The 16,309-nt window shown below is 45.3% G+C and overlaps 1 protein-coding gene across 1 annotated transcript in view; it reads left to right on the top strand.

Annotated features, from left to right (window-relative positions):
- Positions 1-2,065: 2,065 nt before the first annotated feature.
- The window catches only part of KCTD1 (potassium channel tetramerization domain containing 1), a 190,275-nt gene continuing 176,031 nt past the window's right edge, over positions 2,066-16,309 (top strand). The window contains exon 1 of the mRNA XM_045459280.1: positions 2,066-2,179. Coding sequence (XP_045315236.1) covers positions 2,171-2,179 — 9 coding nt within the window. The 5' untranslated portion in view covers positions 2,066-2,170. The remainder of the gene's footprint in view (positions 2,180-16,309) is intronic.

Raw genomic sequence — 16,309 nt, 5'->3', positions numbered from 1 at the left:
GTCCTACCCCTACCCCTCCTGGCCTGATCTTGGTCTTGTCACTGACTGGCATGTGACCTTGGGCAAGCTGCTTCCGCTTCCTCATCTGTAAAATGATGTAAAGAACTAGAAGTCCACAAATGATCTGCCCAGCTCTAACATTCCAGGATAGTGACACAAGGCCCTCCAGACTTTAATAAAAGTGGTTTTGAGCCACACCTTCTATGTATTAAGTCATATCAGTCTCTTGTCTTCTCACATCCTCCTATATTAACATTTAGTGCCATTTGGGGGGCAAGAACAAAGTTCTTATTCAACTGAATTTGGGGTTTCGTGACCATTTAAAAATTTTCATTGCAGATTAGAGGATGTATCTACCTTGTGTTGATTGGGGGCGGGGGAAGAGAAAGATAATGAGCAAAGAAAAATGTGACTTTGTTTCATGTTGTTTTGGGGGCCATTCGTTTTTTTCTTCCTACAGGTCACTGATTTCCTCAAAGCAGATACCCGTGTCATGTGAACTTGTGTTAAAAAAAAAAAAAAATCTACCAACGCCCCTGATTCTCATAATGACATTAATCACTCATGTTGCTATTACACTGATGTGATTGGCGATCTTTTTTAGAAGCCTGAGCCTTCCCTTTGCTGCTGGGATTGCAGGAGTTTCTTACCTTAAAAGAAAGATGATAGTTTAAAAAAGACTTCCTGTGCAAGGCTGCCAATTGCAGGTATTCACAGGACATGTCTGGTTCTATTTAGGGTTTTCTCTTTCTTTCGTTCTTTTTCTTTTTTTCTTTTTTTTTTTTTTAGTTTCCTTGGCCTTACAGCCTGGTCTTTTTCATAAGAAATGTCAGCAAAGTCTTTGAATTAATGAACTGTGAAGTGCTCAAAAAAATATACCATTTCAAAAAGTATCCTGCAAGGATATAACACTAATGAAAGGTGACCTCAGAGTTACAACCAAATATCCCACTGTAACTAGAAAGAATTAAGATAACGACTGGCTCAGGCACAATCTCTTTGAACAAAGACCTAGAAAAGAAGGAGTAGTGATGAGGAGCGGGGGAGATCAGAACTAGAGTTGCAATCTGGAGAAATGTGTTTATGTTAGACTCTCTTTAGCTCTGTTGAGCACTTCCTCAAATAATGGAATTATTCAACCCCCCCCCCCATAAAAGGTACCAGGTGGAGAGAAGCAAACAGAAGGGAGCTGGCGAGATATGTTCAGAAGGTTGATCAAATAAAACCTAAATGGCAGGTCTTTGGCTACACCTAATGTAGGTTTTGTTTTAATTTTGCTATTTTTTTTTTAAATGTGGTGTAACTCCTTCAATCTTTTTGCAATTCTGCATGGTTGAACATTTGAAATGAGTTTGTGTATCACCCCCAGGCGCTGATTCAGACTTGATTGGGGCAAAGCAGACTGCATGTGCTTATTTTTATCCACGTCATTTGGGACGTTATGTCGCCAAAGGAACCAAAAATGTGCTGCTCTGTTGCCAAATTATCACCTATCCTTTGATCAGACAGGGCGGTGATCCTCATCAACAAGTTGTGCGACCTTAGTGTAACAGCAATGTCAGGTCAACTTGAGAAAGTGAAGAGAGAGCCCTAAACACAAATAAAAAGAAACAACCAACAATCCTTATAATTATCATCATCTGCTGCTTTTCCCTCTTTTGGCAAAGAAACACTCCATCCATTTGCAGAAATCGCCCGCGGAAACGTTACATCAAAACTAATCACAACGATTAAAATCAGCTTTTCTGTGCAAGAGGAGGGTAAAAAGCAAGTTGGAGGCTGGAATAAGACTGTTTTTCCACCAAAAAAAAAAAAAAAAAAAAAAACTGGAAAAAAATTCCTATATGTGTATTTATCTATACGTATACGTAGAGCTTTATTTTTGAAGGAGATCAATTGTCTGCCCAGTGATCAGTTAATTTGATTTAAGTTTTATTTTGGAGATTGATTTAGACTGGAGGTAGAGGCATGAGCTAATTGTATCCTGATCCTTGCCTTGAGGGGTTTCAAAGCCCTGGAGCAACTCTTCTCTGTATTTTGTTCTGTCTACCTTAGCCAAGCTATTGCATTTCTCTCTGGTGTGGCGAGCCGAGCAGATCGCTGGGAGAGAAATCGGAAAAGGGGGGAGAGGAAAAGGAAAAGGGGACTTGGAGAGAGACTTTGTGCTTCAATGTTTCAGGTAAGATCTGACGGTTTGGGTTTGTTATTATTTGCTAAGGAGGGTATGGCTGGGACTTTGGGCGCAACTCGCTTTTACGCATGTGCCAGGCATGGGGCGAGAGCGCGGCACACTCGCACACACACAGCCCGCCGCGGCGGCTCGGGATCCGCTCGGGCCGGCGGCGGGGCAGCGGCCGTCGCCTGCTCCGGGGCTGCTTCTGCGGGTTCTCGGCTTTCTTCCTCGAGCGGGAGCGGGCGCGAGCGGGGCGGAGCGGGCGCGGCCGGCGGGGCCGGGGCCGGGGCGGCCGGAGCCCGCGCGCCGGGGCCCGGTTCCGGATCTGGAAGCTGAGCAGCCGCGGCTCTCGGAGCCTGTGCCAGCGCCGCCCGCCCGCCCGCCGCTCGCGCGCCAGCCTCCCCGGCGGCCGCTTCGCCGCGGCTCTCCCCCGCCCTCCCCTCACCCCTCCCTCCTCGCCGAGCCGCGCGCGTCCCTTTCTTCCCGGCGCAGAGCTCCGCGCCCGCACAGCAGCCCCGCCGAGACCCTCCCGGCGCCGCGGGCCCGGCCCGCCGCCGCCGGCCCGAGCGCCCCCAGCCGAGCGCAGCGCCCAGCGGGGCGCGCGGGGGCGGCGGCGCCCCGGGCTCCGCTCCTGCCGCCTGCCGGGGGGGGGGGGGGCCCGCCGCCCCCTCCTCGCCCGCAGCCTCGGTGGCGCCCCCGGACGCCCAGTGAAAGACGCCATTGTGGCTGCCAAGCGGATCAGGCCCCGAGGCGGTTTTTCCTTCCCCTTTTGCCCGGGCCGGACCGCGCCGCTCCCTCTTTGTGAGCCGCGGCCGGTGCCCAGCGCTGTCCGCCGTCCGTCTCCGGCCGGGCTGATCCGGATTCGCCGCCTCCGCCCACCCGGGCGCCTTTAAAGCCCCCTCCCACCACTCCCTCCCTTTTCCAGCCCCCCCCCCCCCTCCCTGGGTGCAAACGTTTCATTTATTTTTAAAAAGCTCTCATTCCTCTTCCTCCCCACCTCCTCCCCGGATAAAGGGCACGGCACATGCTCCGGATTAGAAGTCTCCTTGGGAGGCGGGGACGGGGGAGGGGGTGCCGGGGTGGGGGAAGGATGTGAGCGCTGCAGGTAATGGCTGTGGCTTTGCTGCGCTCGCCTCTACTCCGCGATGCCTGCAGCGCCGAGTCCGAGTCCGGAGCCCGCATCCTTCCCTCCCCTTCTGGCGGCCAAGGTTCCCTTAAAGGGACAGAGTGTCCCGGCCGCCTCCCGTCTCCGCGCCTGAACCAGCGCTTGGGGCACGGAGGTGGGCGGGAGGGATGCAGTTTGGCTCCTTTCTGACCTCTTTCCTCCCCTCCACCCCCCCACCCCGCCGCCCCTCTTTATTGAAATGTGAAGTGTGCTTCCTCTCCCGCCCCCCAGAGGGACCCGGCTGGAAAATAGAGTCCGAGCCTCCTCAAAAAAGAACGGGGTGGGGTGGGGGGCGCGTTCTGGCGAGTTCGCGTTAAAAGTGAGGTCGACCCCCAAAACATCCAGGGAGAGAGCACCAGACTTGAGGTGCAGAAATCCCTTACCTGGACGCGTGCTCCGCACGGCCGCCCCAGTACCGAAACTTCCTGGCTAGATCGGGTCGGCAGTGTCTGCCTTTGTGCTTTCGAACACTTGCAACTGTCGTGGAAATGATTTTCTGGTATCAAAACGTTTTCACCGTGACTGTGCTTCGGGGGCCGGCTGGGCGGAAACCAACTAAGTTAGCAAAGTTGGAAATGGGGCTGTCGGCTTTGTGCGTGGAGAACAGCACGCAGGAACTGCCCAGTGTCCCCGTGGCACCGGCTTCCTCGCTAAGAGGTGCACCGCAGTAGGCAGCAGTAATTTGGTACAAATGCTGCATTACCTTTTAGATCATAGAGAACTGGCGGCTGCTTTCAAGCAAATCTTTGACGTGTGTGTGTGTGTGTGTGTGTGTGTGTCCTTGGTGGAACTGGGAGAGACATAACAGTTTAACATACTCATTCTTTAAGAAACGTTTGCCTTCTGTTTTCAATCAACTAAGCTGGCAGCTAGAGATACAAGTTTATTTGAGAATACCCTCTGGGTACCAAGCATGCTTGGATTGTTTTAGCAAATTAAAAATGAGCAAAATGCTTTTACCTTCTCAGCAGTAGACTCCTTAAGAGACCTCCTGTTTTGTGTGTATGTGTGTTCTTTGGAGAAACATCTTCTGTTTATCTCAAATGTGTTTTTAATGTGGAAAAGGAGAAAATAAAGGATTTTTAAAGGCTGAGGCTGATGCCTTGCATGATTCATTAAATCTGATTTTACATCAAGGAATTTACCTGCATATGTAGGAAACCGTGGAATCTAATAGCTAACCTACTTGGTGAATTTGAAATAGTAGTGGGTCCATTTGTCTCCTGGATAATGGGCGATGTGCCGATCTATTCCTCGTGTTTATATTTGTGTGGCATTTGGCTTACGGTGAGGGGCTGGTGTTCAGGAGACCGCACACTGGCTGCAACAATTTGGCTCAGGAGTCCTGCTGCTGCTTGGATGCAAAGAATTGTTAGCGATTGTTATGATGACAGTAGGTTTAATGTTTACTAATTAGGTTGCAAAGGTGACCGTTGAATTTTAAAACTTTGCATCACGGAGAAAACTTCATTGGTTTTAGGCAATATGATTACAAAAAAGAAAGTAGGCAAAAATATCATACATTTGCTGGGAAGAAATTTTGAAGTGGATCGAGCGTGAATGATAGTTGGCAAAAAATCTCCCACCACAGTATTCAAAATGACTGCAGTGATTTTGCTGTATTAATTATGCCCGAAGCACAATATAAAGTTCTCTAACACACACTAGAGGTCTCTCTTCTAGCTGTAAGATTTTCATATTTGTAATTCTTTGCCAGGGCTTGCATAGTAGGGGTGCGCAATGATAGCTTGGTTCATCCTTATTTAAGTAATAGTGATTTACTGACCATCCACATTATTCTGATGTGAGGTATTTATTTCGGAGAATATTCAGTAATTATGGTACAAATTATACTACCTAAGTACTGGGAAAGTAAATGTATTAAGACTTCTACTAGATGATGATGAAAATGTATTATCCCATTTGTTAAGTAGCATTATGGACCTTTTGGCATACGATTATTTATCCAAAGCAGTTTGTTGTTAAATGTAAAAGTAATTAGCAAAAGATGTATTGTATCCAAGAACTTTCTGAAAATTAAACTTCCACGTAGTTCTAGGTTTAGCAATAAGTTGTTTGCACAAATGCTTTCTTTTCTCAACATCTTAAAATCAGAATGATTGTTCCCTAATTCTGAAATGTGGTGTTTTCTGCTAAGATCTTTTCCATTTTGAATCATTCAAAGGATATTTGTTTGTGAGCCATCAGTTCATTAAGGCTTATATTTAGTTGGATCTTAAACTGTATTTCCGGACCTTCTTTGGGACTGCAATTTACAGTTTCCCAAGCAAGGGGAGCTCTTATTTTCTCCATCTTTAGGATGAACCATCTTGGGAATAAAAATGAAAATTTCGGATGCAAGCACGTTTGCGTATTTTAATAGCTTACTCATGCAGAAGCGAGAAACAATTCAATTTTCTTAGGCACTCTGGCTTTTCATTCATAAAAATGTACTAGATGTAAATCACGTTAAGCGTGTTGATGAGTTTGATTTGAGATAACAGTGTGGAAGGCAAAACAGAGAGATTATCCTTTAAGAATAACAAGCCAGTATTCATTCGGTTCATTTATTGGTTCAACAAATATTTATTTGTGCCTGCTGTATACAAAACACTGTGTTAGATGCCAGAGACCCAATGGTGAGAAAAAGCATTCAGAGTCCCCAGTCTCCTGGAGCTTAAGATTCACATGGAGAGAGACAGACGTTAATCAAACAGTTGAACAACGATTAGAGCTTTGAAGTATAAGGGACTTAATCAGATTTGTGTTTTGAAAGGATAATTCCAGGGTTACTGTGGGCGATGAATAGTGGCACCAAGAATGGATGAGGCATAGCCCTTGGAAGACTATAACAATCATTCAGGCAAGAGAAGATATAGCTGAGGTTCAGGTAGCAGCAGGGGAAACAGAGGGATGGAAGGTAAAATTGTAGGCTGTATTTAGAGGGTGAAATTGACAGAATGTAGTAAAAGGATTGGTTTATCAGTGAACAAGAAGAGAGATGTCGATGCCTAGGTTTCTGATGTGTTAACTGAACAGACATTGGGATTCTGAAGACGGGGCAGATTTTGTAGCTTTCGCTTCATTTCTAGTAGCCAGAATGAGGAGCACTGAGGAGTCTCATTTACATCCTGTGTAACTGAGCTCACAAGGGAAACCGGAGTTCCTCCAATCTCTCCACTTGCTTGACAATTGTGTATGGAGCATGTACCGTGTCAGGCGCTGATCTCCCTGCTCTCACCCTGTTATCCAGGGTGCCTTTTCATTTATGAACTAAACTGCGATGGTCTGTGTATCCAATTCCAGCTAAGTTGGAATTCATCATTTTTTTAAAAAGTTTCTTAATGTTCATTCATTTTTTGAGAGAGACAGAGTGTGAGTGGGGGAGGAGCAGAGAGGGGGGAGACACAGAATCCGAAGCAGGCCCCAGGCTCTGAGCTGTCAGCACAGAGCCCGACGCAGGGCTCGATCTCACGAACTGCGAGATCATGACCTGAGCTGAAGTTGGACGCTTAACCGACGGGGCCACCAGGCACCCCCTCATTTGAATAGGCCCGTGTTTAACCTTCTGAAAGACAGTCAAGTCTGTGCCTTACAGTGCAGGTAATTGTGTTAAAAGTTTCATGAACATATATTAAATTATTAGAAAACTTCTTCAACCATGCTTTTTAAAAGCCCACCGACATACAAATAACTGGCACAATTCTTAGAGATCAGTAACAGAACTTTTCAGAACCTCAGCCCAGTAGCATTTGTTTGGTCTGATTTGAGTTAGCTCTGCTTTCTCCCCCTTAGTTAGATTTTAGTGCCTGTGTCCCCTCACTTTTTGTACTGATCCTAGGCTAGTGTGTGTCTCAGTACTACACTTTAATACTTATGTGGAACTGTTTTCGGTATTTCTAATATTTTGTCCATTCTTTCCATTCATTCTTATTTCTCTAAAACGCTTTCCCTCACATTGCGCCTCACAAGCACGTGCAACAATCAGGAAGTAGTGTTTTGCCCAATATGTTATTCACCACCAAAGTAACATTGGCTGATGAACAGTAGACTAATTTTAAAAATAATCTTAAAATTAAGTATTCAGTTTTTCTTTCAACTTCAAAACTGATTTGAAAGAGAATTTCAGTGAAAGAAATCTGCCATGAATGCTTATAATAGCCTTTCCCCTTTCTGTTTGTACTTCTAGGAAATTCCAGGTTGGAGCTCCTTCCAAGAAATTCGGGTTTCAGTTATTTCCAGGAAACAATTTGAAAACCACTCTCTGCGTAGGAGTTTGATACACAAATGTGATTCCATAGGATGCTTTTTTTTTTTTTTTTTTTTTTGTTGTTGTTGTTGTTCTCATGTGGGTGGCCCTGAGGGCAGGCTGTGCTTGGACAAACATCTTCATTTCAACCAAACACATGGAGATCCGTTTCTTCTATAAATATGGGAATGATAATAACTCTCCAACCTGCCTTATAGGATGTGGAGAGGCAAAATATGAGTATGTATAGCAAACTGATGTGTAAATAAATAGCATCGAGCCAGCCTAAGGGCAGTTTTTCTAAAGGATCCATCCAAATTCTGGCCCCTTGCTGCAAATAATGGAGGGCAGTCTAGACTACTTCAGTAAACCCCCAAAACAGCACTGTAAGCCAGCCCCCATCTTACAGGTGTATGAAGTAAGGAATGAAAAGATTCTGTGACTTGTCTGAGGTCAAAGACTAGGCTACTGGCATAGCAGAGATTCTAGCCCAGCCAGCTGACTACAAACCCCTACCCACCGTTAGCCACTCTCCTGTCCCGCCTACACTTCTACTTTCTGTCCAGTAGAAACTATTTGAACACTTTTCAGAGGCACTTGGCACAGAGTGTTTTTCTTCTCTGCCTCCAGCTACCATTCGTCGTCTCTTCTCTTCTTCCTGCTCCCATCCACCCTGGCATCCCCTCACTAGCACCTGCACCTTCCCTACTCGTACACAAGAGCAGAGAGAGAACAAATGAAAAGCGATTTGCGGTTGTTGTGATCATACATCTGAATCGCTCCCTAGCTGCTGCTGAGCAAATCATTCACTCTCCCATATCTGTCATGCAGGCCAAAATGCGGATTTGTTTTCCATTCAATGAGAACCGACGATAATTCAGGTCTTGCTGTCGACACTGAGGCTGCTGTTAGGAAGAGTTAAGAACTGAAGAGAATGTTAACTAGATAGATTTCAGATGCTTGCTAGAGGAAGGGATATTCTTCCTGATCAATCTTTCCAAAGCATCTGCTGCTACATTACGTAGTGTTGTGTGGCACTTTTACTTTGCCGGGATTCTGTGCTAATGGGACAGAAAATGTGTGTAAAATGAACGACCCAGACTCTCTACATGAGAAAAAACATCTACATAACATAACCCCATGTTGCCAACCCTTCTCTCCTCCACCCGTCCACTCCCACTACCCACATTCAAATCTCACTCCAGCTCTAACTGTATTATCTAGTGTAAGTTACTTAATCTCCCTAAGCTTCAGTTTTCTGAACTGTAAATGAGACAGGAAGAGTCACTCTAAATGAGATAATAGTATAAGGTCTTTGTAAATGAAATAATATAAGATCATTGACAATGAGATAATAATAAATCCTAGGGTCGTTCTGAGGACTGGATGCATGTGCCTGGCATGTAGTAAGCACTCAGAAAATATCCATTTAATATCATTAAATGGGACTATGTTTATTCCTCTTGGCTTCCTTAGTTCCTGATATGTGCCTGGCACACAGGATAAGTGCCCAATAAATAATTACTGGATACATGAACACAGAATTTCAGAGAACACAAGAATAAGGCCAGATGGTGATTTCACTTCCCTGTAAGTACTTTTTGCCATTGACAGGAGGGTCCAAGTTCTGCCAGATGCCCTTGCTGGATAGTTATGGGCTTATTCTAACCAATCGATCAACCATTTGGGAACAGACTAACTCTGATCTGGGGAACTAGTAATGCCAAATAGGGCATTGCTTCAAAGACATCATCAGCTTACCTTTCAGTTACTCACATGATAGTCCTTCTGTGCACGGTTGTCATGAGATTTCCAAGATCTGCAGACATTTAGAATTGATTTGTGAAATGATGAAACCACTAGGTTCTGAACCCATATTGGGAAATCAGTGAATTTGCTTATTATACAGCAAAGAAACATCGGAACAGATCTGATACCCATTCCATCCAGCAGATGGCAGTGGTATACATTCACAAGCAAAAGTCTTGGCCTAGTCTCTGGTCTTTCTCTTACTTTCTCACCATTGCCCCACCCTCAGTGGAAAGGGAAGCCTGAGCCAACTTTAAAAACCTCCTTTGGCTCCTTCACAGAAACAACTGAGGCTCAACAGGGGTGGCTGGAAGAATCCACCCCTCGGAGTTACCCATTTTCCCCTGTGCTGTGGACCAGGGAGGGGAGAGAAAACAGGCACGGTGGTCTATTCAGATCCACTCGCTGTCAGTTTCCCAGAGGCAAGTTAAGAGATCTGTTTTCCTATGCATTTAAGCAAATCAATACAAGGAAGTGCTGTCAACCTCTGGCATGCAGGATGCTGGCACATGCTGTGCGTTAAGAGCATCTGCGTTGCCAGTTAGTAATCAGGAATACTAGTGAAGGTGATAAGCCATCTGAGGCAGGCATGTGCCACCAGGGAATGGAACAGTCATGTGCAACTAGAGACTCTCATGTAACCCTCTGATGAGGCGTACTGACATCAGCTGCGTCTTCTACTTGCTTAGAACCGTGGACCCACCATTAGCTGTATGACCCGAAACCTTGGCTTCACCCACCCCTGAGGGTTGTGGTAAGAATTAAATAGTAACACCAGTATAGCACCTCCTATGTGCCAGGATGTTTCCCAAAGACTTTGTAATATAGTATCTAATCCAATTTCCATTTGTCACCCAAGAGGATGGTACTGTTAGTATCTTTGAGATGAGGAAATCGGGGCCCAGAGAGATTAAGTAACTTGTCCAGGGCCGCATCCTGGTGAGTGACAGAGCCAGGATTTGGATGCTGCACTCAGGCTTCCATGTTTGTGCTCTTAACTCCCAGGTACTACTGCCTCTTCTTAATAATGGTTGCTACCAGTAGTTAATAAGTATTAAGCACTTTTCTTGTGCTAGGAATTTCACGTATGTTAGCTCCCCTATTCCTCTCAGCCATCTAGAAGGTGGGTGTCGGGGCGCCTGGGTGGCGCAGTCGGTTAAGCGTCCGACTTCAGCCAGGTCACGATCTCGCGGTCCGTGAGTTCGAGCCCCGCGTCAGGCTCTGGGCTGATGGCTCAGAGCCTGGAGCCTGTTTCCGATTCTGTGTCTCCCTCTCTCTCTGCCCCTCCCCCGTTCATGCTCTGTCTCTCTCTGTCCCAAAAATAAATAAACGTTGAAAAAAAAAAGTTAAAAAAATAGAAGGTGGGTGTCATTAATCTCCCCATCTTAGCAAGTGAAGAAAAAAATATTTAATACTCTGTGCCCCCCAGGAAAACAATTTAATGGGGGAGATTGTACTATATTACAGTGCTAAATGGTGGGTCCCTCTGTAACTACTAGAGTGATTTAGGGATAAGAGAAATCAACAGTGTGAGTATACGGGGGTTCTGTTCAATTGTATAAGATAAGGCACATGAAAAAAATGTTAAATGTCTTACCCTTTAAAATTTCTATCAGGGCCTTTAGGTATTTATAACCTCAGAACCATTTTCAGAAATTGTGAGTGGCCCGCAAAGATGGCGGTTGGTCTTATTTCTGTTTAGCACTGGTTTCCTCTCCAGAATCACTGCTCATCATTTTTTGAGGAGGTAAGAAGGTCCAGGTGCTTTGCCAGATGGCCATCACCTTCCTGTATACATGAGGGCCAACTCTTAGCACAGCGCTATTGCATATGAGTTCCAGGAATTCACATGGGGAAGGAAATTCACCTGCTATATGAACTAACTCAACCCCTCTCTGATCAGAAATGCCGTTCCAACTCTGGGAGCAGGAAGCAGGTTTTAGAATCTGCAGTCTAATGACTTTGGACCTGACCTTTCTTCAGTATGCTTGAATGAAGTTGGGGAGAACAGACAACTCTCTAAATGAGGGCCACAATTTCAGAATGAAGCCTTCCTTCATGCTGGCAATACTATAGTTCAGTGGTCCATAGTATTGAGAAATGGATCACTCTAAGGTTGCACAAATTAAACTAGCTAAGAGCTGCAGGTGGTTTTCTATAGGAAACACAGATCTTAATTTAGACCTACCTCTAGTGTAGCTCATCCCCACTTAGTAGAAGGACCCATGGGAATTCATGACCAGTGGATTCACGGGGACCCCGCCAGTCATGTATATTGCTGGGCAATGAACCAGAGCTAACCAAGTCAAAGAATGGAAGTTCTGTAAACTTCTACCTTAAGAAATCAGAGACATTTCTTATCATTTTTTTTCTTCCAATTAAGCCTTTGTGCTCATGCAAATCTTTGAACAATGTTATTCTTTCATTTCTGATATGCCTTTATGTCTAAATGCATTAGAAACTTAAGACTATTTCTGGCTAAAGCACTTTAAAAAGCTTAATCATTTAGCTCTGTATAATTGTTTAAGGGGTCTTCTTTGTTTCTTTTTTTTTCCCCTTTTTAGGAAAATTCCGAGTCGAAATGCGTTTTAAGATGTAGGCCTAGATTCTAATTTTACTTTGGAAACATGCACCCAGATTCCTTTGAGTCACATTTTTGTTTTCATTGTACCATTGAAGCATTCATATATCCCGAATTATTTCTGACAACTTTTTTGCAAACTACAAATGCGTGGTAAACACCATTATTCTGCTAGGGAATGGGACAGATACGCTTTTTAACACTTGAAAATTATACCTTCTGATAAATCTGTGCTGACCCAACAACCATTTATTACAAAACTAGATAAAGTGCTCCTGAGTTGATTGATTTATAAAGCTCTTTGCAAATAATTTCTTTAAAAAAATTTTTAATGCTTTTATTTATTTTTGAAGGAGAGAGAGACAGACATTGAGTGGGGTAGGAGCAGAGAGAGAGGGAGACACAGAATCTGAAGCACGCTCCAGGCTCTGGGCTGTCAGCACAGAGCCAGATGCGGGGCTCGAACTCACGAACTGTGAGATCATGACCTGAGCTGAAGTCGGATGCTTAACCAACTGAGCCACCCAGGCGCCCCCCAATAATTGCTTTTAAAATCAGGTTTTAAATATGAGTTTAGATAGCCAGACATATAATACAGAAACTTAGGGTTAGTTTTTTTTTTACTTAAGAGGTGACGATACAGCTTCCATGTGATCTATCTTCTCCTTTCCATTGCTGTCTAGCTTTTGGCCTCATAATTACTTTTCGGTAACTCTGTCAAAGCATGGACAAGGGGAAAGAAAGGAAATAGTTTTCAAATCCATTTCTCTTCCTTTCCCTCACCCCCCCTCTCCACAACTTGATAAAGTACGTTGGAAAAAAGTCAGCTCTTGAATCGTGCTAACAGAGGGACATAACAAGATGAATAATCCAAAGGAATAGGCAATCCAAAGTCATTCGTATTCAAATCTTGATGTGATTTATGAATTAGGCTAATATTAAATTTTGCAATCTTAATTTGCACATTACAATTGGACACACATTTTTCTTCTCCATTTCAACTTCTGCAGTCATATTACATGACCTTAGCATTAACACGAATGACTCATCTCACCCCTTAAGGAATAGTCTTTCCCAGATTTGAACACGAATCAGACTTCTCAAAGGTGTTTTCTAGCTCAATGGTTCTGGACTTTTAGTATGCATCAGAATTGCCTGGAGAGCTTGTTCAGAATCCTGCCTCCACCCTGACTTTCTGATCAGAGAGGTCTGGGATGGGAGCTGAGAATTTGCATTTCTAACAGGTCCCCAGGGGATGCTGATAGTGCTGTCCCAGGGACCATACTTTGAGGACCTCTCTTCTCCGGGAACAGAAGGCCCTTAGGGATATTCCTAGAGAGAAATAAAAAGGATTCATCAGTCAAGTAGATTTGGAGCACACTGTACCTTTCTTTGAAGCCTTGTTAAGTATTTCAAAAATTTGTAGAAATCCTGCAATATGTGAATCAGTTTTCTAACTCATGCTTTCTAAACTTAGTTGACCACGGAGCCCTTGATTGTGATAGTAGCGTCAACTGTCAGAATTACCGCTTATGGAACACCTTAGGAACGGCTGCCCCACTTCACGGTGCATTGGGGGGCTAAACTTCAGTCCCCCTCCCTCCATTTCTTGTCACACTGGCAGCCACCTGTGGACACACGCTGGTGTCCAGCAAACTGTGGCTCCAGCCTCCTCTTGTTGACCAGAGTATCTCATTCTCTGACTCGTTCCTACTAAACCCGCTTTTCCAGCCTTCCCTGCTTCCTCTCTTCTTACGTCTGCGATCCTCCCTCCCTCCTTCTGCCTGTCTGCCTTTCTTCCTTGTCATCTCTCTCCTTTTCAGCCATTTCCACAGCAGACTCACTAGCACCCTCAACTCCTTCCTCACGTGGCCCCCTCTGTCATTCCTACCTTGCCAGTGCAAGTCCTGGATAACCTTTCTCTTTCCACATTTTTGATCCTGGGAGCCTGAGTGACAACGGGTGGAAGGTCACCTAATTCTTTCATTGGCGCCATTGCAAAGTCGTTTCGTCCGTTCAGCTCGCAGAGACTTCCTTGGTTTTTACTGTGTCAGGCACTACCCTCAGCCTTAGAAATAGCAACAAGCCAGCCAAAAAAAAAAAGAATCCAGAGTCCCATGGAGCTTACATCGCACAGGGGGGAATGATAACTTCATCAGATACCACTAAGTACTATGCAGAAAATGAAAACAGTGTGGTTAGGCGAGACGTCCACAAGGAGATGACATTGACGCTGATGTCTGGATGGCCATCATGGTAGCTCACCTTGCCTGGCCCCTTGGTATTGCATGGCAGCCCCCACTTTATTCTTACCCCATTCCCCATGGAGGCTTTTCTGGATCTTTTTACTCCTCTCAAATTCCAAACCCATTCCCACTTATCAGAAAAGCTGGCCTCATGATTATTGAGAAGCTGTCTCCTCTCACCACTCCCTGACGCCAGAAATCCCATCCGTGGCTCCACTAGTCCTCTCTGCCTTTCCTGCTGTGCCTTGTCTTTCTCCTGTCACTGGCCCCTTCCCTTTAACCAACAGCCATTTGCCGAACAATCCATCTATTTGTGCCCCCCCCCCAATTCATGTGTTTAAGTCCTAACTAGCCCCCAGTGTGACCGAATTTGGAGTAGGGCCTTTATGGAGGTAACGAAGGGTAAATGAGGTTATAAGGATGAGGCCCTGATCCAGTAGATTCCGCAAGATTAGTTTCCTCAGAAGAAGAGACACCGGAGAGCTTGCTGTCTCACAGCCATCCACATGCCAGGAAGAGAGCTCTCCCCAGAAGCCAAATCCGTCAGCCTCCGGAACTTTAAGAAATAAGTTTAGATGTTTTTTTTTTTTAAGCACCCCATTCTATGGTATTTTGTTATAGCAGCCCAAGCTGACTAAGACACGAACCAGAATACCCCTCTGCCTCCTGCACGGGCCTTCCTCCCCTCACGCCAGTGCCCTGCCCACGGCAGTCTGGTGCCTCACACCTTCCTCCCCCTTCCCTCCCTCGTAGGTCATCCTTCTCAAATCACCTTTTATTTTAGAGTGTGTTCTTGTGCCTTTTCAAAATGGAACAGCACTTCCAGACCTAGGATGTTCTAAAAGTCTTTATTTTTAACTTTTCTTGGGATCAGAACCTCTGCAGTCTTCCATAGTTTCACGGCACTTGACTGACCTTAAACACCACATTCGATCTCTGCTTGTCCCTTACATCCAATCCTGTAGCTCAGCGAAGTTCCCCCCACCCTTCTTTTTGGTCAGTTCCTCAACCGGATGTTTTTTTGAAACAATTTAGAGAAATAGAGAAATGTTCTATTTTGTATTTCTCTACCTCCACACCATTGGTTTGTTACCTCTTTCCAATTAGAAAGGTAATAGCCCTAAGCAGGCGTGGAAGTGTAACAAGCAAGACTGGGAAGACGGTTGATTCTTTTTAAGGAAACTTACCCTCCTAGATTCTATCTTCTCTGTTTAATTTAATTAGAATCCCATCAAGCATTGCTTATTTGGTGGCATATTGTCACAGACACATGCTCCATAGGCGCTGGATCTCCAGGGGAAGGTCATTGTTCCCCCGGATAGACTGTAGCATCAGGACCCCAGTTCCTCTCTGTGAGGGAGGGGCGATAAGAGCTAGAGATGAAGTAGAATCAGGTCAGTTCACTTCACTGCCGCCATGGGTGTCCTCCAAAGCCTCTGTGCTGATCATGGAGTTCCTGGGTCTACCCCCATCTCACCTCCACAAAGGAAACCAAAGCTTCCTATCCAGCATTGCAGTGATTTCAGAGCAACCCCAAGATTCCACAGGGCACGGAAGAGTGGCAGGCAGAGAAGGGAGGACTGACTGAAGGATGTCGATAAAGCACTTTGCATAGGGCCTGCCGTGCATAAGTGCTCAGAAAATGATAGTGATTTTTATCGACGCCATCATCATCATAATCATTGCTGTTGCTCATTGTGCGCGCACGCGCACACACAAGCAAACACAGTTGTATATGGGTGAGGATTCTTTCCGGCTCTACGTGGAACCTACGAGGATTGGAGGAACTCAAGATGAAGTTGTGCAGCTCTCGGTGGAGATCTGACACCTGCCATTGTAGTTGCCTGGAGGGCTGGTAGGGAGTCACTGAGCTGATGCTGTAAGAAGGCATGGAGCTGACGCTGCGTGTCTTAATCCCATGAGATTAAGTGAGTAGGTACTTACAAACAGCTAAGTGTTTAGGCAAGCATGGCCTGCCAGAAGGAATGTACCAGGGGTTCTAGGATAAGGGGTTGTCATAAGTTGGGAGTGAGGGACGTTGGCGACAGAGACCAATGGGGAAGTGAGAAAATGCAAGGGAACAGAA

The sequence above is a fragment of the Leopardus geoffroyi genome, chromosome D3 (assembly GCF_018350155.1).
Source record: "Leopardus geoffroyi isolate Oge1 chromosome D3, O.geoffroyi_Oge1_pat1.0, whole genome shotgun sequence".
Taxonomy (NCBI): Eukaryota; Metazoa; Chordata; class Mammalia; order Carnivora; family Felidae; genus Leopardus; species Leopardus geoffroyi.
The sequence above is the reverse complement of the archived record's forward strand: the minus strand, read 5'-3'. Positions and strand labels throughout refer to the sequence as shown.